This window comes from Anarhichas minor, unplaced genomic scaffold (assembly GCF_050575085.1).
Source record: "Anarhichas minor isolate MPS153535 unplaced genomic scaffold, ASM5057508v1 ptg000023l, whole genome shotgun sequence".
NCBI lineage: Eukaryota > Metazoa > Chordata > Actinopteri > Perciformes > Anarhichadidae > Anarhichas > Anarhichas minor.
The window spans coordinates 6,534,958-6,560,000 of record NW_027466469.1 but is presented as its reverse complement, the minus strand read 5'-3'; the positions used below and the strand labels follow the sequence as shown (position 1 = coordinate 6,560,000).

General features: G+C 44.1%; 1 protein-coding gene across 2 annotated transcripts in view; it reads right to left on the bottom strand.

Moving 5' to 3' along the window:
* Positions 1-25,043, bottom strand: part of nampt2 (nicotinamide phosphoribosyltransferase 2) — a 45,768-nt gene that overhangs the window by 13,812 nt on the left and 6,913 nt on the right. For both annotated transcript variants that reach the window (XM_076097072.1, XM_076097073.1), the window contains exons 5-9: positions 24,052-24,210; positions 22,953-23,083; positions 22,547-22,772; positions 16,714-16,833; positions 1,153-1,293 (exon numbers count right to left, since the gene is read on the bottom strand). In XM_076097072.1, coding sequence (XP_075953187.1) covers positions 1,153-1,293; positions 16,714-16,833; positions 22,547-22,772; positions 22,953-23,083; positions 24,052-24,210 — 777 coding nt within the window. The remainder of the gene's footprint in view (positions 1-1,152; positions 1,294-16,713; positions 16,834-22,546; positions 22,773-22,952; positions 23,084-24,051; positions 24,211-25,043) is intronic.

The window sequence follows — 25,043 nt, the reverse complement described above, 5'->3', positions numbered from 1 at the left end:
TGAGTCAAATATTGTCATAACAATGACAAGCAATCACTAAAGAGCTTCTTAGAGATAGGGATTTGTGATATATTACAGAACGTTATCAAACAGCTTAATATTAGAGTCTGACTATCTACGGTCTGTTATTTCGTTAACAACAGACTGTTGCTTTGGACACAGTTCTGATCTCCGTGCACAGTGAGAGGACAATTATTTTAGTGGAAGCGATGGAATCATTTTGAAATCAATATTTTGTGTCAAATCATTGATTTCTTTAGTGAGTAGCCGTGTAATAAGCAGGATGATGTTCAGCGAGCCGGTCATTATTGTAAAATGAACTCCTTCAGGCTGATTTAAGACACTCAAGTCCTGCTCACCCTGTCGGGGTTCATTTCACATTAATGACCGGTTGGAGGTTTATTATTAGTCAGTGGGAAGTATGGTAGGTCAAAGTTGAACCAGGACGTGGATCTGCAAAGTTAAAACAATACTAACATACCCATATGAACAGTGAAACAGGTTTTGCTAGCTGTAAATTCTTCCTGTTTAGAAATGATGGTGTTACGTGCGTGTGTTGTTGTTGTGCTCTCTCTGATTACACGCAGTGTCCTCCTGGGTGCCGCTCGTTACTAGAGGCCAGCTGCGCCCAATCAAAGATCGGAAGCGTGGTTAAAAGGAGAGGAGCTCTGGAAGGACAGCTTTCTTCCGGGGCCGAAGCCGCAACCAAGCCGAGAGAGTGGTGCCGTGGATCTCTCCGGTACAGCCGTGTGGGCTGGTGTCGCCATCGTGTTGGTGCGATTATCACTTTGAGTCGCCCTCTGACTATCAGAGGGTAGTTTTGTTTTGCCGCGGGCTGATCTCCAATAAACGATCTTTTGTTAAAACCCTTCGCAGTGCTCTCTCTCTCTTCCCCCGGGTAAAATAACACCGTTACTCCCCGCATCCCTTAGATGCCTAAAAGGGGAACGTAACAGATGGTTAGACTAGAAAACCCAGGTTAAAGGCCTTGATTTTGTGTTTGAAAGGTTTTTGTTAATCATTTCACATTAATATTTATATCAACAATAATCTGTTGATGTTCATCTGTTAAAGTCAGTAAATGAGGTTTGAGAATCTCTTAAGCAAGGTATTGTTGCAGTATCTGAATCAAGCCAGACCTCTTCTACTTACTCCCTTGCCGTTACTCTCGACATAGCTGCACTTGAATGCACAGTTGAGAGTATCTCTGTTGAGTTTCTGCAGCAAAGCGCTGCCGCAACCAAAGAGGACGTTCTCAGCACTCCAGCCTTCATCGGTTAGCTTTTGAAGAATCTACAGAAAACAAAGAAAGAAGGCTTCAAATGAAACTATTTGTTTACTAAACTTATAATTACAAATGTATTTAGGCAAAGCAGTGGAACAGGAACTGTCAAGACAACTGTAAAAATCTGTTTTTTTTAAGGAAAACGTTGGCATCATAGAACAAACAAACCTTGAAGTTAATAATTGTTTGGGTTATGACAGACACACTTGCTAATATTTGAACACAGTGAAGGATTCCCAACCATTTTAAGAATTGAGTTTTAAAACTTTTCTATAACACGTTACCATGTTTTAAGGAACGTATTTCACGTAACATTATGTTTTGGGATTTTTATAAATATTTTTGAACAATGGCAAAAAGAAAATATATTCCAAACCTGGATCTCCAGGCCTGGAAAATAGTTATTAATTTCAAATTTTTCCAGGAATCTCATGACTGTAGGTTCCCTGATTGTTGAAAGCCACTGAGCATACATCTTTGAAGGGAAAAACAACCTGGGTTGTGTTGTCATAGTTTGGATCATCGTGTTGAGTAGTGTCACAGCTTCACATTAAGTGAGCAGACCAATTTAACCAAATTCTCCATGCCATTTACTTGGAGATGAAAACAAACTTGCTCTGCTATACTGTAAAGCTGTGGCTGACAGTGTTGTAGCACAGCCAAATCTCAGCAATCAATGTGAGTAAAATGTCAGCATCACCAACAGGATTGGTAGCCCAAAGTACAAAAACTGGCCCTAGGATGGAAAGTCGTAAAGCCCTTCAGTTAACAACTTCAGTGCAATTGTAGATTTTTGTGAAAATCACAGTGAAAGTGGTTGTAGTCTATGCGTTGCCTGCTGTGCTGTCTACAGAAAGGTATTTTTTGATATTACCACTGGGACTTGGTGCCGTAGTGAGAGCCTTTGCAGATGGTGCGCGAGCTCCGAGTATGTACAGAGGCTTTATAGTCTATGTCAGGGGTCACCAATTGGCGGACCGCGGTCCGGATCCGGACCCAGACGCCGTTGTATCCGGACCCAGGACCTAAAATCGATTTTATTTTGACAGAGCGCTTCTATTTTAACCGGCGCAGCTTTTTCAGCCTTTACAGCACTTGTTCAGCGGTGCAGGAAACACACCGACCAATGCGTTGTAAATCACATCACGTGATGCAGCTCAGCCAATCAAATATGGGTATTCTGACAAGTTTCCTGACTCCAGTGATATATACACACACCGGGGGAGAGACGAGGAAAGAGAAGGAAGAGCAGGAGAATAATACGTGAGTCAGAGAAGTTATTTCACATAACGTTCTCCAAAAAGAGAAAAGTGGTCAGAGAGACCAGAGTCTTTAACCAAGAATGAACACTCTTATAGGTTCATTCTTCACACGGACAGTTTAAAACCAGTGTGTCTCATATGTTTAGAGACCGTGACGATTATTAAAAGCGGCAAATGAAGCGACACAACGAGAAAAAGCATAACTCTTTTGAGCAAACGTACCCACTCACATCTGAAATGAAGACACAGAAAATAAACCTAAGAGCCCAATATGATCAGAATCCACATGAATTCACTGACCAAAAATGATGTTAACAGAGAGAATAGAGCTGTGCTTTAGTAACCACAGATAAAGTCCATGCACGAACATTTCTCTTTTTAGATGAGAAAAATATAATATTGTGGCTTTTTTATTGACATCACTTCACACCAGAATGAACTGAATTTAAAGCTGCAGGGCAATTCAGTTCAATTCATTTTTCTAAAATTAAGTATTTTATTTTAAGAGTCACATTTTTCAAAGGCTTTCCATTATGTCAGTTATTCTTTAATCCAGCCCTTATTGTACTCATACCTGCAAACTCATGAGGTGAAAAAGGTGACAAGCCCGAAACCCTGTCGGGGGGGGGGGGGGGTGCTCCGGGAATTTTATTTTACATTCTGATGTACTCCGAGAAGAAAATTAAGTGATAAGACATTTACTTTAAGCAAAAAAGTAATTTATTATTCAGTTATTAATCACTATTTCAGCTCTATTATTATTAACCTTTATTTAGACAAAATCAATTGAGACCGAGGTCTCATTTTCAAATGTTTTGGTCAAATAAAAACAAAGATAGCAAGAGTAGCGAGAACCATCGCCTGTACAAATAAAGTGATTCGTTTTCATTGAACCCTGTTACTGTACTTCTTCATATTAACTTCCACTGTTACTGTACAGCTGTTAGACTTGTGGCCTATCTTCTATTTGCAATTAATATGCATTCAATCCAGTTCAATTATTTAAATGAAAATGATAATCTACTCTGGCTAAAGTAGTTTATCAAGAGTAAAATAATAGCTGTGATCTATACACACCTCTGCATTAGCAACCTGCTGAAATTAAGGTACAGGCACCATAACACCTCATTACTTCAGGGTTATTGGGAGCAACGTGGGACTGTTGGGACTGTTAGTACACTGGCTGTGGTCATTACAGTGAACAGTGTGTACAGTGTGATGAGAGGGCATGTGAGCCCTTGTTGCTGTACTTTATCTCATTGGAGCAGAGGCTGCATTTAGCATAGCCTGCCTTATCAATGCATTTAAAATACTGTGACAGCGGGAAGCTGTACTCACGTCTGTTTAGACCTCCACCTTTATCCAGGCCCAGCTCCACTCACATCTCAGCCCTGCGTCAAGCTGCGCTACACAACCAGCCTCCTCTCCCTGAAGCTCTTTGACCTCATCATCTCATCAGTATCTGGGCCTCATCATCGTGGTCATGAAAGTTATTACCTTTCATTATTATTAAAGTTACCACGAAATCATCCTCATTCTACTTTGAGTTAAAAAAACAACCTGCCAGCAGATGCGCCGGTGTTCCGGTTTAACGTTAATGAGTGACGGCGTGAACTGAACCGGAACACGGGGGGCTGCATGTTTCATCACGTTTCGTTTTTTCCTTCTAAATCGCGATAATGACGAACATTAGCAGTCGACAAAGTTAACTTAACCCAGCAAGTCTGACCTGTAATGGAACATTTTCATATACGGTAGTCTAATGCGCTTGCGCATATACTGGGGGTTATACGGGAGTTCCAGATGCATGTATAGTGAGACACACGGTGATCCATTAAACGGAGTTGAGCAAACTAAGAAGCCTCTATTGCTTTACTTTACATGGTGTCAGAAGTGAAAACGGAGTTATGGCAAAGTTCAATCCCCCGACAAACTTTTCCTTCGATAAGCCAGTAGAATGGCCGGAGTGGAAGCAGCGTTTTGTGAGATTCAGAACCGCCACCAAGCTGGACAAAGAAGATTGCGCCGTGCACGTTAGCAGCCCGTTATACGCTATGGGAAGCGAGTCGGAAAACATCTTCCGTTCGTTTGCATTTACCGAAGATGGACAGAGATAATTTTGTTCGGGTGCTTGGAAAGTTCGATGAGTACTTTGTGCCGAGAAGGAATGTAATACACGAACGTGCTTGTTTCCATCTGCGCGTGCAAAGACCGGGAGAGAAAGCTGAGACTTTTATCAGGGCCTTGTACGAACTAGCAGAGCATTGCGAATTCGGCGCGACCAGAGATGAGAATATCCGCGACCGAATCGTCGTTGGAATACTTGACAAAGACATCTCACGGAGGTTGCAGCTGACGAAGGACCTGACGCTAGCGCTGACCATAGAGACAGTCAGGCAGTCGGAAGAGGTTGCTTCGCAAGTCAGCATGCAAGGAGAGACAACGGGGGTGATACAAGAAGTCACTCACGAGCGCAGCAAATACCCCAGCCACTACGGTAAGCCAAAAGGGGGAAATAAAGGCAATGTGGACAGTGTGGGAAAGCGTGGCACAGTAAAGATGAAAATTGCCCGGCCAGAAAATCCACATGCAATACATGCAACAAAGTTCGACATTGGAGTAGAGTGTGTAGGAGCAGGAAGGCACTGAGTGAGGTTACAGAGCAAACGGAGCAACAGCAGTCATACTTTCTTGGGGCTGTGAATAAAGCAGGCGGGTCACCAGAGCAATGGGCCGTTGATTTGCTGGTGGGCTCTACACCAGTTGACTTCAAAATTGACACAGGGGCCGATGTTAACATCATCCGCGAGGAGACCTACTCACTCATCCCCAAAAGACCACTGGAGCCTGCAGATATACCACTGGACAGCCCAGGCGGCGAGCTGCAGCGCATAGGACAGATCCAGAGCACTGTGACCTACAAAGGAAAGACTTACCCATTCCCAGCATATGTCATCCGCGGACGTACTGTAAACAACCTACTCAGCAGACCGTTGTCTGTGGAAATGAATCTGGTGAGGAGAGTGGATGAAACTGTGTGCGACAGAGAACATCCACAGGCATATGGCGAGCATGGGACATTAAAGACTGAACCGGTGAGAATACTGCTGAAAGACAACGCTCAGCAATATGCTGTATACACAGCACGATGCGTACCTCTCCCTATGCTGCAAAAGGTAAAGGAGGAGCTCCAGAGGATGGAGGGAAATGGCATCATCGAGAGGGTGACATAGCCCACGGACTGGTGTGCACCCATGGTGCCAGTCTTGAAGAAGAGCACAGGTAAAGCCCGCATCTGTGTTGATCTCAAGAGGCTGAATGAGGCTGTGAAAAGAGAACAGTATATCCTGCCTACTACTGATGAGATTACAGCAAAGCTGAGTGGGGCCACTGTCTTCTCTTCGCTCGATGCCGCCAGTGGGTTCTTCCAGATACCGTTGCACCCAGACAGCTGTAAGCTCACTACCTTCATTACGCCATTTGGCAGATTCAACTTCAAGCGGCTACCGTTCGGAATAACGAGCGCACCGGAAATCTTCCAGAGGAAGATGATGGAGACTCTGCAGGGGCTGGAGGGTGTCGAGGTCTTCATGGACGACATTCTGGTCTATGGGGCCATAGAGGAGGAGCATGACGGTCACCTGGAGAAGGTAATGCAGCGCATAGAGACAGCTGGTCTGAAGCTAAATCGTGAGAAGTGCTCCATCAGGCAGAGTCAGCTGCAGTTCCTCGGGCATCTCATTGACCGGTCCGGGATCCGGCCTGACCCCGACAAAGTGGAAGCTATTCGGCAGCTGTCACCACCAGCAGACGTGCAAGAGTTGAGAAGGATACTGGGAATGGTGAATTATCTCGGAAGATACATCCCCGAACTCTCAACGGTAGGACAGCCACTATACGAGCTCCTGAAGGACAAGAATACATGGAGCCACACACAAACAACAGCTTTTGAACACATCAAGGAGCTGTTGACAACTGCACCAGTACTCGCTTTCTATGACTTGAGCAAGCCCACGGCTGTGTCAGCGGACGCAAGTAGTTATGGGTTGGGGGGTGTACTCCTTCAGCTCCTGTGGCATATTGTTCCAGACGCCTCACTGAAGCAGAAACACGCTACGCCCAAATAGAAAAGGAAGGTCTGGCTGGTGTGTGGGCATGCGAGAAGTTCGACAGATACCTCAGTGGACTGGAGCACTTCAAGCTAATCACTGACCACAAGCCGCTAGTGCCTCTCATTAACAGCCGCAGCCTGGACAATGTACCTATACCCGTCAGCGTCTCCTCATGAGGCTCATGAGATTCAATCCAGTGGCAGAGTATGCTCCAGGGAAAACTCTGGTCTTCGCGGACACCCTGTCACGCAGTCCACTGGCCAGCACGTGCACAGACACAGACACACACAGTGAGGTGGCATGCTACGTGGCTAGTGTAGTAGAGGGGATCCCTGCGTCTACAAGCAAGATGGATGAAATCAGAATGGCGACAACAGCCGACGCCAAACTGCTGTCAGTTGTGAAGCTCATAAAGAAAGGATGGCCTGAACACTTAAGCAATGTGCCCATGGACGCGAGAGAGTACGTCCAAGTGAAATCAGAGCTATCAGAACACAATGGCCTTGTCCTCAGAGGAAGCAGGATTGTCGTGCCAAGACCAATGAGAGCTGAGATCCTTCAGAAAATTCACGAAGGGCACCAGGGCCTAGTCAAATGTAGGGAGTGAGCGTGCTCATCTGTGTGGTGGCCCGGACTCTCTACGGAGATAAACAAGCTTGTGACGTCATGTCAGGCGTGCTGTGAACTGAAAAGAACACAACAAAAGGAACCTCTCATTTCCACACCGCTTCCGGAGCGACCCTGGAAGAGAATTGCAATGGACCTTTGTGAGCACAACCACCACAACTACCTGGTAATCTCAGATTATTACTCCAGGTTTCTAGAGATACTGCAGCTGCCCTCGACAACGAGTGCACAAGTTATCCAAAGACTGAAAACAGTCTTCGCCAGGTTTGGCTTTTCCAGATGAGGTGGTGAGCGATAATGGACCCCAATTTTCAAGTGCGGAGTTCAAGGAGTTTGCGAGGCAGCTCGACTTCAAGCACTGCACATCCAGCCCTCACCACCCACAGGGCAATGGGCACGCAGAGAGAGCCATACAGACGGCAAAGAAAATTCTCAAGCAAGAAGATCCTGTGATGGCTCTGATGAGCTATAGGTCCACTCCCTGCTCCACCACAGGCTTCAGTCCAGCCGAGCTGTTGATGGGGAGGAAAATCAGAACCACACTCCCCACTCTGGAGAAAAATCTCCTACCCAGATGGCCCAGCAGGACAGCTGTGAAAGAGAGGGATGGGAGGGAGAAGGCTAAACAGGCTCACTACTTCAACCGCCGTCATGGAGCCATGCCCTTACCTGCCCTGCGACCAGGAGATGTTGTATTCTCCAAGTTGGACCATGAAAAGTCATGGTCTTTGCCAGCGGTGATCTCAAGCGAGAGCACCACCCCGACATCCTTCGTCATCAGGACGCAGCATGGAGCAGAGCTGCGGCGGAACCGCCGTCACCTCCAACCAGTGCCGGTTCCCCAGAGAAGAGAAAAGAAAAGTTGTACTGACATGGATGTGGTAATGTTGATTTGTGAGAAAAAAGAAAGTTATACAGCCATTGATGTTGATAATGTTTATTTGTTGGTTGATTGGAAAGAGACCACTGTATGTTGAAATGTCTCCATTTAAGTTAATTTGAGTTAATCTTGGTTTATGTTATGTGCTGTCTGAATAGCCATTCTCAGTTAAAGTGTTCCTTTGATGTTATTGACACAACACTCAAAAGAGGGGGAATGTCATATACGGTAGTCTAATGCGCTTGCGCATATACTGGGGGTTATACGGGAGTTCCAGATGCATGTATAGTGAGACACACGGTGATCCATTAAACGGAGTTGAGCAAACTAAGAAGCCTCTATTGCTTTACTTTACAAACATAACGTAACTTAAACTTTAACGGAGGGAAATGAAGACGCTGTAGACATCTGAACGCTGATTGGCCAAGACTCGTCACATCAAAGATGTTCTATTGTGAAGATCACGACATCACATTTTCTCCTCGTCTCACTCCAATCTGAGAAACACCGGCTGGCCAGTTCACCCCCCCCCCCCCCCCCCCCACCAAAAAAACACTCTACGGATCTACACGATACATTTATTTATGTATTTCTATGTATTATTTATAATCCATCCAGTTAAATTTGAAAAGTGAGAATAATAATTGGTGTACTTTCTTAATTTGATTGGACAGTTGTTTACTACACAGATCTCTCTCTCTCTCTCTCTCTCTCTCTCTCTCTCTCTCTCTCTCTCTCTCTCTCTCTCTCTCTCTCTCTCTCTCTCTCTCTCTCTCTCTCTCTCTCTCTCTCTCTCTCTCTCTCTCTCTCTCTCTCTCTCTCTCTCTCTCTCTCTCTCTCTCTCTCTCTCTCTCTCTCAAATTTTGCTTTATTGGCATGAAAGTTAAAAAAAAACAGTATTGCCAAAGCATCAAGAAATTAAACATACAGTAACATCAATATACAACAATATCAATATAACAATATTAATGCAACATCTCATAAAGTGGTGTGAGACAGAGCCCCCATTGCTCCCACGTTACCTGTAGACCACCGCAGCTCTCTGACACCGAAGCAAAGGGAGGAGCGAAGTGAGAAAGAGAGATCCATGGATAGATAGATCTGTCTCTCTCTCCGTCTCTCTCCCAATTCAACCCAAACTCAGATCTGCTCCATTGGCATGAACGCCCAGGAACGGCATCGCCAAAGCGTCACCTACTGTCCCTCAGGTTGTGGCATGTTAGTACATACTGGGCAGCAAGGTACGCCCTCTCTCCTTCTCCTAGGAGGACTTTTAATTTTGAGATATCACTCGATTTTTTTAAAATCTGAGATCACAGAGTCAAATTTGTTTAGGTAGATGTTCCTAATTTTATGGAATGTTTTGCATTTTAGGAGGAAGTGCATCTCCGTCTCAACCTCACCGGTCCCACAGTGACCACATGTTCTGTTCTCTCTTGGTTGCCATGACTTTTTGTGTCGTCCTGTTTCAATCTCCAGTTTGTGGTCACTGAGCCTGTACTTGGTGAGGTTCTGTCTCTGCTTTATATCTCTGACTGTAGAGAGATACTCTGTCAATTCATAGTCTCTCTCTAGGGCCAGATAACATTCCAGTCTGCTTTGGCCCCCAGTTTCCTCTCTCCAGTGCTCCAGATAGGCTTCTTTACATCTCGCCATGATGTGTTTTACTCTGGTTGGTGTTTGGAGAGCAGTGTTGTTTAGAGACTGGTCCCCGTGTGTCTGAGAGGAGGCAGCTAGTCTCAGCACCAGCTGACATAGGGGACTCTTCTCTGGGCTCAGCTCTTGGGTTCGGAGGGCTTTGGAGTGGAGGGTGTCTGGGGGGCTGGATCTAAGGTGATTGAAGAATGTGAGTGCTCTCTTTTGAATGTTAATGATCAGTGGGTATCGGCCTAGTTCTGCTCTACATGCATTTGTTGGTGTGTTTCTGTGTACGTGTAAAATGTGTCTGCAGAATTTTATTGGGATTTGAAAATTATAAAATTTTCTCTTAATTGCGTGTAGAGCTCTTCGAGCTTTTTCTTTTAGTGCATTCACTGCAATGTTGAAACTCCCTGATGCAGTTATGGTTATACCAAGGTAGGTATAACTCATACTATGTTCAATCATGTTGGTGTTTATGGTAAACTGGTATTTGTTCTCCTGACATCTAGGGTGTTTTTGGAAAATCATGACATTGGTTTTCTTCATGTTTACTGCCAGGACCCAGTTGTGACAGAACTGTTGCACTATGTCCAGCTGTTGCTGTAGTCCTGGTTCAGTAGGAGACAGTAGGACCAGGTCATCGGCATAAAGCAGACACTTCACCTCTCTATCTAGGAGGGAGAGCCCAGGAGCAGCACATTGATCCAACTCAACAGCAAGTTCATTTATATATATATTAAATAGGGTCGGACTTAAGTTGCAACCCTGACGAACACCTCTTTTCTGGGTGAAGGATTCAGTGTGTTTGTCTCCAATTTTAACAGCACATCTATTTTCCAAATACATTGATTTAACCAGATCATATACTTTGCCCCCTATCCCACACTGTAGGAGTCTGTAGTAGAGCCCTTCATGCCAAATAGAATCGAAGGCTTTCTTGAAATCAATAAAACAAGCAAATATTTTACCATTTTTTGTTTGGTGGACATGTTTGTTAATTAAAGTATGAAGGGTATATACATGGTCGGTGGTCCGGTGTTTTGGGAGGAAGCCAATTCGATTTTTACTCAAGATGGAGTGTTCGTCAAGGAAATGTAGTATTCTTTTATTGAGAATACTACAGAATAATTTACCGAGACAGCTGCTGACACAGATGCCCCGGTAGTTACTAGGGTCTGACTTGTCACCACTCTTATGAATGGGTGAAATGAGCCCTTTGCTCCAGGAGTCAGGAAAACACCCTGACTGTAATATGATGTTGAACAACTTCAACACTGCACCCTGCATCTCTGGGGTGCTGCATTTGAGCATCTCAGTTTTGATGCTGTCTGGACCACAAGCTTTCCTTGGCCGGAGACACTTTGTCTGTGTGCTCAGTTCTTCCCAAGTCATTGGGAAATCAAGGGGGTTCTGGTTGTCTTTAATTATTTCTTCTAATGTTTGGAGTTTTTCTTTTGTAATATATTGGTCTGAGTTAGTTTGATTTATTGGTATATCTTTGTACAAATGTTCAAAATGTGCTCTCCAGATGTCACCATCTTGGATGGGTAATGCCTGTGGCTGCTTTGTGTTGAATTTGTTCAACATATCCCAGAATTGATTTTGATCAATGGCGTTCTCAATATCTTCAAGTTTCATGTGGGTATAGTTTTGTTTTTTGTTCCTAATTGTACATTTATACGTGTTTAAAATTTCATTGTACCTAATGCATAGGGCTGGGTTGTTTGGTTGGCGATGTTTTTCATTTGCTATTTTTCTCAGGTCTTTTCTGATGCTCTTGCATTCTTGATCAAACCATTTTTCCGTGTTTTGCCTTTTTACAGGCTTCCGTGTTTGTTTTATAAGGTCAGCTTTGATAGCTGCCTTGTGAAATATCATATTGATATCATCAATGGCCTTGTTTACACCGTCTCTGGTGTGGATATATTGGTTTTGGTCATATGTTGATATGTCATCTATCAGATCAGGTGAGTTCAAGGCCATGATGAATTTGTCTCCACTGTCTGGGGCCCATCGGTAAGTAGCATTTAATTTAAACAGCTTACTGGGTTCTTTTTTTATGTCATTCATTTGACCTGAGAGTTTAAAGAACAGATTTATTTGGTTGTGGTCTGAGAGGGGGGATTGTTGTCTGACAGTGAATGCACTGATAGTGGAGGGGTCCATGTCAGTGATTGCATAGTCTACTACACTAGATCCAAGAGCTGAGGAGTATGTGAATCTTCCTAAAGAGTCCCCTCTGAACCTACCGTTAACTATGTACAGGCCTAAGGCCCGGCAGAGATGCACGATCTCCTTGCCACTTTTATTTATTCCAGAGTCCAGGTTGTTCCGGTGGGTGATGGTTGGTGTGGTAAATAAGGGAGTTTGACCAAACACATGGTTGTTGCCCTGTGGGTCGATGACATCAGGTTCAATTCCTGTTCGTCCATTTAGATCTCCAGTTAGAAGCACGTTTCCCTGGGCCTGGAAACAGGCGATTTCTGAATGAAGAGTTTCAAAAATGTCTTCTTCATAATAAGGAGAATCCACTGGGGGTATATAGATAGCACAGAGATATAGATCTCTATCAGTTATGCCCAGAGTTTGGTCTAACCTTAACCAGATGTGTGATTTACCCTGTTTTACTGGTGAAATCTTATGGCAAAGGTCTCCTTTATACCACACCAAGATCCCCCCCGATGTTCTGCCCTTGCGTATGTTTTTAAATTTGATAGAGGGCACCATGACTTCATTATATCCTCGAGGACAGTGAGTGAGTAAATCATTTTGACACCATGTTTCTGTTAACACAATTATATCAACGTCTTTGATAGATTTCATGAATTCAGGGTTTCCACTTTTCAGTTCAAAGGTTGAGGAGTGGAGACCTTGAATGTTCCAGCAGCTTATATGAAATGAGCGCATTTTAGAAAAAAAACAATCAAAATGAACCTGTATAGTGAGACAAATATAAAGAACACCTACCACAATCTATACATGTACAATACTGATAGTAATAATAATTTTGACATAGATTTCATGGGGGCATGTACTATTTTCACTAATATTACCACTATACTGACTACTACTATTGCTGTTATTACCACTATTGATTAACAATATATTTCCATGTTGTTCTGTTATTCAAGTGGGAAGGTGTTCTCAGTATGTTCATCTTAGCTGAGCAGAAGCCGGGTGCACAGGGTGCGCAGCATCTCTCTGATGTCTCCCAGTTCAGAGGTAGCAGGGGGAGGGACTGTGGCAGTAGGCGGGGCTACGACTGCAGCATAGCTCCGCTGTTGTGGGTGGGTGGGGGGGGGGATAAGGGGCAGGTGCTGCTGCTGCATATCTCTGCTGCTGTGGGTAAGGAAGGGGGTAGGGGGCAGGTGCTGCTGCTGCATATCTCTGCTGCTGTGGGTAAGGAGGAGGGTAGGGGGCAGGTGCTGTTGCATATCTCTGTTGCTGATATTGTAAAAGGGGTTGGAGGGCAGGGGCCGAGGAGGGGGAAGGTAGCCTCCTCTGGTTCTGCCTCATACTGGGGTGGTGGTGGGGGGGTGGAGTTCTGGGAGATCTGGGCGGTCTGGGAGGTCTGGGATGGTCTCTAAAGCTCCTAGTAACGGAGGGGGTGGAAGGATTGTGTCCCAGAGCCGTGTCTTTAAGGGTCTTTGCAAATATCCCCATCCTTTCTTTGTGTAGATGGAGTCCATCATAGAGGTCCCAGGTGCCAACGGTTGGGTGGAAGGCCAGGTGGACATTGGGTAAGGGGGCACATCCTCTTCTGATCTCCATATTTATGTCATGGATGACATGGGGAGGGGTGTCTGTCCTAGGCAGCAAGGTGGAGATCACAATGCGGGTGTCAGGGAATTCCTTACTGGCCTGCTCTGCCATCTTCCTCACTGCTTCAGCAGTGTTCTTACGGAGGCTGTGCAGGTCATTTGTTCCGGTGTGGATCACCATGTATTGAGGGCTCCTGAAAGTCTCCTTTTTCAACAGCTTCATTGCCTGGCCTGTGGTGCTGCAGCGTTTAGAAAGCACTTTTTTACCAGGAAAAAGCTTGTTTGTGTCCAGGAATTTCCCATTAGTCAGTCAACAGGACCACTTGTGGGGCTTGCTCTTCAGGCTGAGTGAAGGAAAGCTGAGCTGGGCGGGGCTGGCTGTTGGTAGCTGGCTGTGTGGATGTATCAGGAGGTGCCAGGGTGTTGTTGGGTTGAGTGTAGAGCAGAGGGGGTGGGACAGGGACAGGGCAGGGGTTTGGGACACTGGCAGGGAGAGTTTGTGTCTCTGTATTTGTCTTTGTTGGGACGGATGAGAGTTGGTCCGTCAGGTGTTGGACTTGTCTGGTGAAGCTCCTTTCTCTATTCTCAGCATCCTCCTTCACTTTGGCTAATTGAGTATGGAGCACACTGTTGTCCTGTTTGAGTGTCTCTAGACTTCCTCTGAGGTCAGATGCCAAGGCCTGGTTGTCTCTCCTGAGCTGCTGGAGCTCCTCTTTGAGCTGTAGCAGAGTGTTGTCTGGGGGGGTCAGACAGTCTGGCCTGGATCAGCTCTTTGAATTCAGCAAAGTCCAGCTCCAGCAGGGCCATATTCTCTTTCAGCTTGTTGGTGGAGCTGGCAGGTGTGGGAGGGGCAGAGATGGACAGGGTGGTGAGGTTCTCTACTGGGTTCTCATCGTCTTCACTATCAGAGGGGACACTGCCCCTCTTGGCATCCATCTCAACTTTCAACAGTGGGAATACCTCTTCAAAGGACTCCAGGTTGGTTTCATTCCCTTGGACCATGACCTTTCCTTTGGTGTAGTATGTGATGGTAAGCAGAGGGTCATCCTTGTCAAGATGTTCATCTTTACAGATCTTTAATCTGCCTCCTGAGCCAATGCCCTCACTGGATACGAATGCATAATTGCTGCACAGAATATCTTTCCAGATATAAATCGAATCAGTGAAGAAGGAGGTTGTTCTTCTTCCTTCCTTCTTTTTGTTGGGCATAGTCAGTGAAGAGGACCTCTGGGTTTTCACGTAATATCTTCTCCTTTTGTCTCTTTGGCTGTTACACTTTTACATGTAGCAGGGTACTCTATCTCTCTGCTCTCTGCTCTCATAGGTGTGCTGGAAGCTGCCTGCTGACCGGTTTCCATGGTAACCAGTTTACCAGTTATTTACTTCTCAGTTAGCCTGCAGTTAGTTGCCAGCTAGTTGTCAACTGACATATAGATATCTATGCAGTTTGTCTCACTTTTTCAGGTTCAAGTCTTAGATGGGTTTAGAAGCTCATTTCTGGTGCAGCTACTCTTCTCTCTCTCTCTTCTAATCTTTTTTTTTTTTTTTTGCTGTAGGCCACCGTCTCTCACTCTCTCTCTAGGCCACCGTCTCTCTCCCTCCGTTTCCGGTGAGTGGAGACGAGACGGTGGAAGTGCGAGTGGCGCTAGATTTGAATGATTTCTGATCTTTTAGCTATGTTTCTTCCTCTGTTGAGGCGGATGGTCAAGTGAGTTTCTTGAACGTTTTTTACTGCTTTGTGTGTTGAGTGATCGGTGCTCTATCGAGGTGCGTTCGGGAGGAATGCCGTCCTCCGAAACGCTACCTCCGTCTCTCCGGCAGGGAGTGGGGATCGTCCCCCGAATAACAGCGTGACAATGGAGGAGGTGTTTGCTGGCTCTTTATCTCCCTGCTTGGTTTGGGCTGTCTCTCTCATATCTCTCTCAGAGAATTGAGGGTAGTGCTTTCAGACACCGGGCGGTTGCCTCCATTTTGAATTGGCGGGAGCTTGTGATTTGGTTCACAGATCTCTCTCCCTCTCTGATGTAGATGGTTCCCAGGAACTGATCTTCAAATGGTGTCTGTCTGTCTGTCTCTCTCTCTCTCGACCTCTCTCTCTCTCTCTCTCTCTCGACCTCTCTCTCTCTCTCTCTCTCGACCTCTCTCTCTCTCTCTCTCGACCTCTCTCTCTCTCGACCTCTCTCTCTCTCTCTCTCGACCTCTCTCTCTCTCTCGACCTTTTGGAATTTTAATTGAATACCCCTGCTCTATGTGCTGTGCGCTGCATTATTCTCCGAAACGCCAGAGAGCGAACAAACAAAATGAACAGTGAAGAATCCAAAAGACAAGAGTGTGACTCATAGATATGCCCATAGACTGTAGGTGTAACTCGCAAAAGTGGGGCCACTGTGGCTCAGAAGGTAGAAGCATCCCTCAATCAGAAGAACGGCGGTTCGATCCCCGGCTCCACTAGTCCATGTCGATGTGTCCTTGGGCAAGACACTAAACCCCAAATTGCTCCTGAAGGCTGTTCCATGGGTTTGAATCCTTTGCTAGTCCTGATGGGCAGGTGGCACCTTGCATAGTAGCCCCTGTCATCAGTGTATGAATGGATGTGAATGGTGAATGATGACATGACAATGATGACATTAAAGTGCTTCGAGTGCTAGAATTATCTGTAAACCCATATCTCATATTTATGGACTACTTCTTTGCCTTTATACCAGTCCTGTAAAGAAACAAGTTAATATTACATGCATTTGAAAGAAACAACGGTTGAATATCCTGTAAACTATGTCATTTGGCTGCATAATATTTCCTCAAATCAAGATTTTTAAGACCGCTTGTTTATAAAGCATTTAAAAGCGATTTGGCCTTCTTTGTATAATCCTCTGACATGTAAATAGTGTTTTTATCAGTGAATTATTTGTGACAGTCACGTGATCCCGTGCGCGCCAAGTTACATAAATTCAGAGGTGCACGACCAAGTGCTGCGACCATTACGCACACCATGCGAACGTGCCTTTAATTTTGGTCGGGTAAGAAGGTTTCCAATAGCTGAAGTTATGATCAACTCAGGAAGGAGCAACAGGTGGGAATACAAAGAAATCACATAATAAATAAGATGTATTAAGAAGAGCCAAGGTTAAGCCAGACGTGTTCTCACCTCATCCACTGAGCTGAGGTCAATGCCGTCTCCTTGAATGATTCGCAGGTAAGAGGGCAGAACCTTGTAGCCCATGGAGTTCAGAGAACAGCCAAAACACTCCTCCAAAATCTTGATGACCTACAAATAGCATTTCAACAATTTTATTTTGGATTTCAATTCATACATGTAGGTATCAGTCATCAGGTGGAGCATCCTGACCATCTTACAACCTCATTGAATCATTGACTAGTAATGAATACAAAGGAGGTCAAGGAAGAAGACACTTTTTAACAGTTTCAGAAGAGAGGAATACTAATGGTCTAAGATAAACTGATTAACAAGGACTACTAAGTACCTACAGTGATTGACTACTTGATACATTAAGACTTGGTGGGATAACCTGCCAAATATAGTCTAGTATCAGTCTGTATCTCCCAAGTGTGATCACAAAATACGGCATTAATAGGTAAAGAATTTAAATTAAATTGCATTCTTTGTTTCCTAATTAGAAAATCATGTGCATGATACAAGACGTGTCTGTTATGTCAAAAAGTGAATATATAGAGTGTCAACATGTTATATTGTCCTTAAACTTTGATAATTTCAGTATAGATGTTGTAAGTCCTACTCCAGGTCTGTCTAATCACAACAAGAAAATAAGATTAGAGAAGTGGACAAATCAGTCTCTTATCTTTCTGAAAAAGTCTCATATCAGATGACTCATTCAGGCTAATTAAGAGATGATGCTGTGATGTTTCATCATTAGTTACTTATTAACTACAGATGTATTTTGTATAGCCCAATAACACTAATCCAAAATTTGACTCAGAGAGCTTTACAATCTGTACAGGGTATGATGTCCTCTGTCTGAGGAGGAGGAAGAACCCTTAGGGAGCGCAACAGAGGAGGATCCCTCTCCAGGCTGAAGAGGAGTGTGATAGATGCCATGTGTACAGAATGAACAGTTTTAGTCTTTTTTTTCTCGTGTGCATAATTTGGTCTCTAGTTTTCTGTCTCTCTCCATCAGTCTACACCAGTGGCGGGCCGTGCATTTTATACCTGTGCCTTCACTGCTGTCCTGCAGCTGAAACACAGCTACGGGTATTTTTTGTTTCGTGTCAAAATGAAGCCAACACCTATAGATAGTGCGTCTCGTCTCTGCTCTGACTGCAGCTGGGACTGCTGCGCGAAGCGCCTGTGTGTGCTTTGTCACTAGTAGCTTTTGACAAAAAAAGTCGCCATGAGGGTTTGGAAAGTTGCCAGATTTAGCGAGAGAGTCGTCAAGTTGGCAACACTAGCACCGGCTAAATACAGTGGGTACGGAAAGTATTCAGACCCCTTTAAATTTTTCACTCTTTGTTTCATTGCAGCCATTTGCTAAAATCAAAAAAGTTAATTTTATTTCTCATTAATGTACACTCAGCACCCCATCTTGACAGAAAAAAACAGAAATGTAGAAATTTTTGCAAATTTATTAAAAAAGAAAAACTGAAATATCACATGGTCATAAGTATTCAGACCCTTTGCTGTGACACTCATATTTAACTCACATGCTGTCCATTTCTTCTGATCCTCCTTGAGATGGTTCTACTCCTTCATTGGAGTCCAGCTGTGTTTAATTAAACTGATTGGACTTGATTAGGAAAGGCACACACCTGTCTATATAAGACCTCACAGCTCACAGTGCATGTCAGAGCAAATGAGAATTATGAGGTCGAAGGAACTGCCCAAGGAGCTCAGAGACAGAATTGTGGCAAGGCACAGATCTGGCCAAGGTTACAAAAGAATTTCTGCAGCACTCAAGGTTCCTAAGAGCACAGTGGCCTCCATAATCCTTAAATGGAAGAAGTTTGGGACGACCAGAACTCTTCCTAGACCTGGCCGTCCAGCCAAACTGCGCAATCGTGGAAGAAGAGCCTTGGTGAGAGAGGTAAAGAAGAACCCAAAGATCACTGTGGCTGAGCTCCAGAGATGCAGTAGGGAGATGGGAGAAAGTTCCACAAAGTCAACTATCACTGCAGCCCACAGCCAGTTGGGGCTTTATGGCAGGGTGGCCCGACGGAAGCCTCTCCTCAGTGCAAGACATATGAAAGCCCGCATAGAGTTTGCCAAAAAACACATGAAGGACTCCCAGACTATGAGAAATAAGATTCTCTGGTCTGATGAGACCAAGATTGAACTTTTTGGCGTTAATTCTAAGCGGTATGTGTGGAGAAAACCAGGCACTGCTCATCACCTGCCCAATACAATCCCAACAGTGAAACATGGCGGTGGCAGCATCATGCTATGGGGGTGTTTTTCAGCTGCAGGGACAGGACGACTGGTTGCAATTGAAGGAAAGATGAATGCGGCCAAGTACAGAGATATCCTGGAAGAAAACCTCTTCCAGAGTGCTCTGGACCTCAGACTGGGCCGAAGGTTCACCTTCCAACAAGACAATGACCCTAAGCACACAGCTAAAATAACAAAGGAGTGGCTTCGGAACAACTCTGTGACCATTCTTGACTGGCCCAGCCAGAGCCCTGACCTAAACCCAATTGAGCATCTCTGGAGAGACCTGAAAATGGCTGTCCACCAACGTTCACCATCCAACCTGACGGAACTGGAGAGGATCTGCAAGGAAGAATGGCAGAGGATCCCCAAATCCAGGTGTGAAAAACTTGTTGCATCATTCCCAAGAAGACTCATGGCTGTACTAGCTCAAAAGGGTGCTTCTACTCAATACTGAGCAAAGGGTCTGAATACTTATGACCATGTGATATTTCAGTTTTTCTTTTTTAATAAATTTGCAAAAATTTCTACATTTCTGTTTTTTTCTGTCAAGATGGGGTGCTGAGTGTACATTAATGAGAAATAAAATGAACTTTTTTGATTTTAGCAAATGGCTGCAATGAAACAAAGAGTGAAAAATTTAAAGGGGTCTGAATACATTCCGTACCCACTGTATGTCCCCAGAGCAACATTGGACCTAACAATGGTTCCTATCACATATAAAACCAAACAACTCAAATTGTACAAATAATAATATATAAACAAGCATATTAAAGCTACTGCAGATGTAAAAACAAACGCATTTAACTTACCAGAGCTGCTGTTTACTATTTAAAGACAAAGTCATCCTCCTTTCTTTCTTAACAAAGAGTTTAATCTGACGGTTGTTCAGTACATCTGTGCGTTTTAGTTCCAGTACGAAGTCCTTCTCGATTCATGGACACCAGTGAAGACAGTCGAGCCTCCCCAGTTGTATTTCTTGAATACGTTTGAGGGCTGAAAATGTCTGCTCGGCAGAGGCAGCAGATATTGGGATTGTCACCGCCCAACATGTCAGGCTAGCCCACTGACCAATCACGTACTTGTAGGCCAGCTAGCAGGCTCTGACACATCAAAGAATACGCCCAACATGTCAAACTAAAGATCTGATTGGTTGAACACTATGACAATCAACAATATCGTCCCCATTCACTTAAAGTGCAAAGGGATTCACTTGTGAGTCTGCAGGCCTCGGGCCTCTCTTCTTACCTAGAGACACAGAGGTGAGATCTGATTGGATAAAAGCTCTACTTAAAACAAGCTGCACTGGAAGCAGAGCAACTGAGGAAGACAGTAGCTGTGCAATGAGAAAATAAGATAATGGGGAAAATATTTTTATAAATTATAATACATGTAGTGTATTTAAGAAAAATTATTAAATTATAAAATAGCTATAACTTTGTGATTCTGTTTAGGCCAGCAGAGAAGGCTTTGCAGGCCCTGACGGCCCACCTCTGGTCTACACAAAGGACGACTAGTTAAATACACACTGTTAGTTAGAATACTCACCTCAGGACAGAAAGTAAGAGTAGTAGTAGTTTTGAAGCATGATATACAGTCTGTATATGACAATAGGCTTACTAGCATAACCACAACAGACATTACTGCACTCTGCTCTCTCTGTCTCTGATGTACTGACTTCAGACCAGCATTCACAACCACAGCCTGCTACACTGCATCTGTAAATATCAGTGGTGGGCCGTCAGGGCCAGCAAAGCCTTCTCTGCTGGCCTAAACAGAATCACAAAGTTCTAGCTATTTTATAATTTTTCATAAATACACTACATGTATTCTAATTGTTTTTCCCATTAGCTTATTATCTCATTGCACAGCTACTGTCTTCCTCAGTTGCTCTGCTTCCAGTGCAGCTTGTTTTAAGTAGAGCTTTTATCCAATCAGATTTCACCTCTGTGTCTCTAGGTAAAAAGAGAGGCCCGAGGCCCGCTAGGTAGACTTTGCAGATTAAGTATATGGGGACGATATTGTTGATTGTCATAGTGTTCAACCAATCAGATCTTTAGTTTGACATGTTGGGCGTATTCTTTGACATGTCAGAGCGGTCTAGGTGGCCTACATGTACGTCAGCATTAACGTGGGCTAGCGTGACTGTTGTGAAGCTGAAGCTAGCTAGCAGAACTTAGTAGCAAAAGTAAGAGTTCAAGTTAAAAGATATGCAAGAAGTCATGACATTGACATGACATTTTTAGCGTTTTGCTTGGTGTAGCTTTGTTTTTTTAACACTCAATGGCTGAAGGAGGAGGAGAAATGGATTTGGGAGTTACTGACAACGCCTTTCTGGAGAAGGACATTTCAGGAAAAGCTGGACATCGTAACTCAATGAACACGTTCGCAGGATGACCTCTGGCTGGAACTGAACCGCACCGATGTTCTGTACAACCGCGTCATTGAACTCTTTGTTAACAAAGAAAGGAGGATGGACTTTGTCTTTAAGTGAACAGCAGCTTTGGTAAGTGAACTGCTTTTGTGTTTTTACATCTGCGTTAGTTTGTCTATGGTGTTGTTTTTATGATATGGATAATATTGTTCCCTCTGATGTGAATAATATTTGAATGGCTCGTGCATTTCAGTGTGCAGTGGAATACGTATTTTAGCGCTGCAGTGTTGCTGGATTGATTTGTCATGCTTTGTTGTCATATGTGGCTGGTTCTTGTGAGTTTGTTCTTGTCATATTACGTTACGTTTGTGTTAATTACATTGATTTTGACTAAATGCATTGTCCGTTAATAACGAAGCATCCCATCGTGTGCATATTCATGTATCCGTTTTCTTTTAAAAAGCAAGAATTATGGTCTGGAGAAATGGGGATTGTGTGGCGATTGCTTTAGCCCAGTTTCTCCGCTGCGGGGAGAGTTTTCAGCGTGTGTGCCGCTGTTGGTTTTCCTGCTAAGATAATTTCCCTCCCAGAACACACAAGCCTCAGCAGAGTACAATGTTTTTCTTCTGTGGTGGGCGTGTCAGACAGCACGTTGTCTGTTACGTTGGGTGGGTTGCCAGGTTGAGTGCAGTGGCTCCACAGAAAGAGCATTATATTTCCCACAATTGAATCTACTGCATTTTCCAAATGCATTGGTATTATTCAAACGTATTGTTTGGTTCGTAAGCCTCGTGCCGAAAGGTTTAATACGAATATGTGTATTGTTACACCCCTAGAAACAAATAATAACCGTAGCTGTGGCGTCATAATGAGGTTATTAGGAGGCGGTTCAACTGTAGTAGGACAGCACTGAAGGCCCAGGTATAAAATGCATGGCCCACCACTGGTAAATATTAGGTGCTAGCGCTATTTGAAAGCCATAAGGTTAACGTGAACTCCAGCTGTGGCTTCATCCGTGCTGCTTTGAAAAGACGTAACAGAGTAAAAGTAATGACTTATCTAAAAACAAAATCTACCCAAATATGTAAAAAAAAAAAAAAAGATGAATTTGTTGAAAAAAGTTGTAAAAGTGCAATGTGAAATTGAAAAGATTTTAGATATCTATTTTGTCGATGTCTAACACTGACTAATCCAGCAGTTATTTACTTCAATCAGAGTCTCTGCGGGGTCTCCAGAGTCCGGCCGGATGACCAGACACGAGTCCTGGCTGCGCTCCATGACTCGCTCCTTCAGCTTGTCTCCCCAGATGTTCTTACAGGCGTTAAAGATGTCGTAGCTGTCGCTGACCACGGACACTGGCCCAGAGGAGAACTGCTCAAGGACTCGCTCAAAGGCCTCCTTCTCCCTGCTCCTCCCCCAGGAGATGATGGTACTGGATGACAGGAAGGAAGTCATGAACTCACTCTTGTGGTATAGAGCTATTACAGCTTTTTCTAATTGATTATGATGTTGCCACAGACTACATTTATGATGTTCACATTCTAGTCCCTGATTTACATATATATATGTGTGTGTGTGTGTGTGTGTGTGTGTGTGTGTGTGTGTGGTATACCTGTGCTCTGCTGCTGGGATGGAGAAGCCAGCCATCGGGCAGCTATAGTATCGCTGAGCCATCAGCAGCCCAGCTACTGTGTCTGTGCTGCAGAAATTAACCAGGTGAGCTGCTCCACCTAATGCTGCAGACTGGAGAGTGGAGGTGGAAACTAAGAATTACTCTGCTGCTTGCTTTTTTGAGTTCAGTTCAAACCACGCACACCTCAGAAAACACAGATTGTTTCTGTAGGTTTTGTAGTTGTTCAGTCGGTGAGCTCTAAAACTGGTAGTAACATATTGTCTGCATGGGACAACTGATCTTAGCCCTGATCCTAGACCATCATACCATGTTACACCCACCTGACATAATTTTTAGGCCTCATTAGTGACGAAGAAGATTGTCTTCCATCCGGTGATTTTGTATTTTCAATATTAATCAACACATTTTCTCATAAATTCTTACAAATGACTGAGTGACTGAAACGTACATGTTCCTCTGATAGCCATCGGGGCTAAGCTGAACTGATGAAGGTTCCTTCAGTTACCAATGCAACGCCATCCATCCATCTATCTAAAGAGACATTAGGTTAACACTGCACTGACACTAATCTGCCTTCATGTTATCATCAACACACTGCTGCCTGGTTTTAAAAAGTGTTCACAGCAATCCGTCAATTGGAAGTGGGACCTAATGTTTGTTTATGTCAGAATCCTCTTACAAAGAAACCGTTTCACCAGCTCAGTTGTACCACAGACAAATGACTGAATTCACATTCCAGCTTTATGCTCATAATGTAACACTTTCCCTCTGACTTCCATTGAGGTCTCTTCATCTAACCTTTGTGCCTTCAATCAGTGATGTGACCAGCAAGATGTCGTACCACAATGTGATAACAGCAGCATAGCACAGCCGTATAGACAAAGCAAATATCACAAGATGATCATTTGTCACACAGCGTTTAAGGGATTTAAGATCCGATCGTATCCTTAGTGACAGTGATTATGAAGAAATCCTTTCAGTGCAAACACATCAGTAGCTGCAAGGTGCAAGAGACAGTCCATTCAACCTCACTGCTGGTTTCTCTCTAACTACTAAAAGGCAGAAAAGTCTTGCTGACCTCCTGTGAGGACACTCCTCTGTAGCCAAAGTCATGCAGTTTCAGGTCCAGACCTTCAAGGCTCCCAGAGGTGGCTTTCAGGTGCTTGGCCAGGATCTTCTTAAACTCCCTGGATATGGTGGCTACAGTGATGGGATACCACATCTGGACCAGCATGGTCTGGTCAGCAGGTAGGAGTGGTAAAAGAGAACAGAGAGTTAGTGATCAGTTGGTGAGGAAAAGAAAAGATGACTGATGAGAAGCGAGAGGCTAGTTGAAGGGAAAGAGCTGCAATACTGATGTTTGGTCAGGTCAGAGATTATAGCATTTATGACCTCCACTTAAATCTCAAAAATTACCATAGTAGCAGTACTGTGCAAAACTGACATCCTTGGTAAATACTAAAGTAAACATCAAGAAATCCGACCCTCTTGCGAAGGTCCTGATCGGACAGCACGTGTCCTTTTGGAATTGATTTCAATGAGAGAGAAGCGTTTAGCCTGATACTTTTTCACTCCTGAGTACCTGCTGCTTCTCTGCTTTATGTGCCTCACACTTTACCGGAGCCTATGATCATTTTCATTCATTTAAAAACTGTACTATTAACTATTGGGTAGCAGACATATCATGGTTTGTATTAATAGGCTCGTTTCAGATGAGCCAGTCCTGATCAGAATCGATCACCAGCGATCTCCGCACAATGCATGCTGGTTAGATTTATGTCCGACTTGATCCCGACTTGCTCTGACGTCATGAACACGTGGTCAACGATAACCTCACGAGATCGAGGCGGCTGCAGTTTTTAGAGCCAGGCGCCGCAGTTGCTCTCCAACGACTGCATGACCAAATGCATGATGTGAAACACCTGGCTGTCACCAGATTAAAGAACTGTTTGGCTCTTAGATTTGACAACAAACACCACATTTTGTATATAAAATCCTATTTTGTGTAATTGTAATACTATTTACCAACTATTGTTGGCTATTTGTCTAATGTTGTGCAATAAAGGTTTC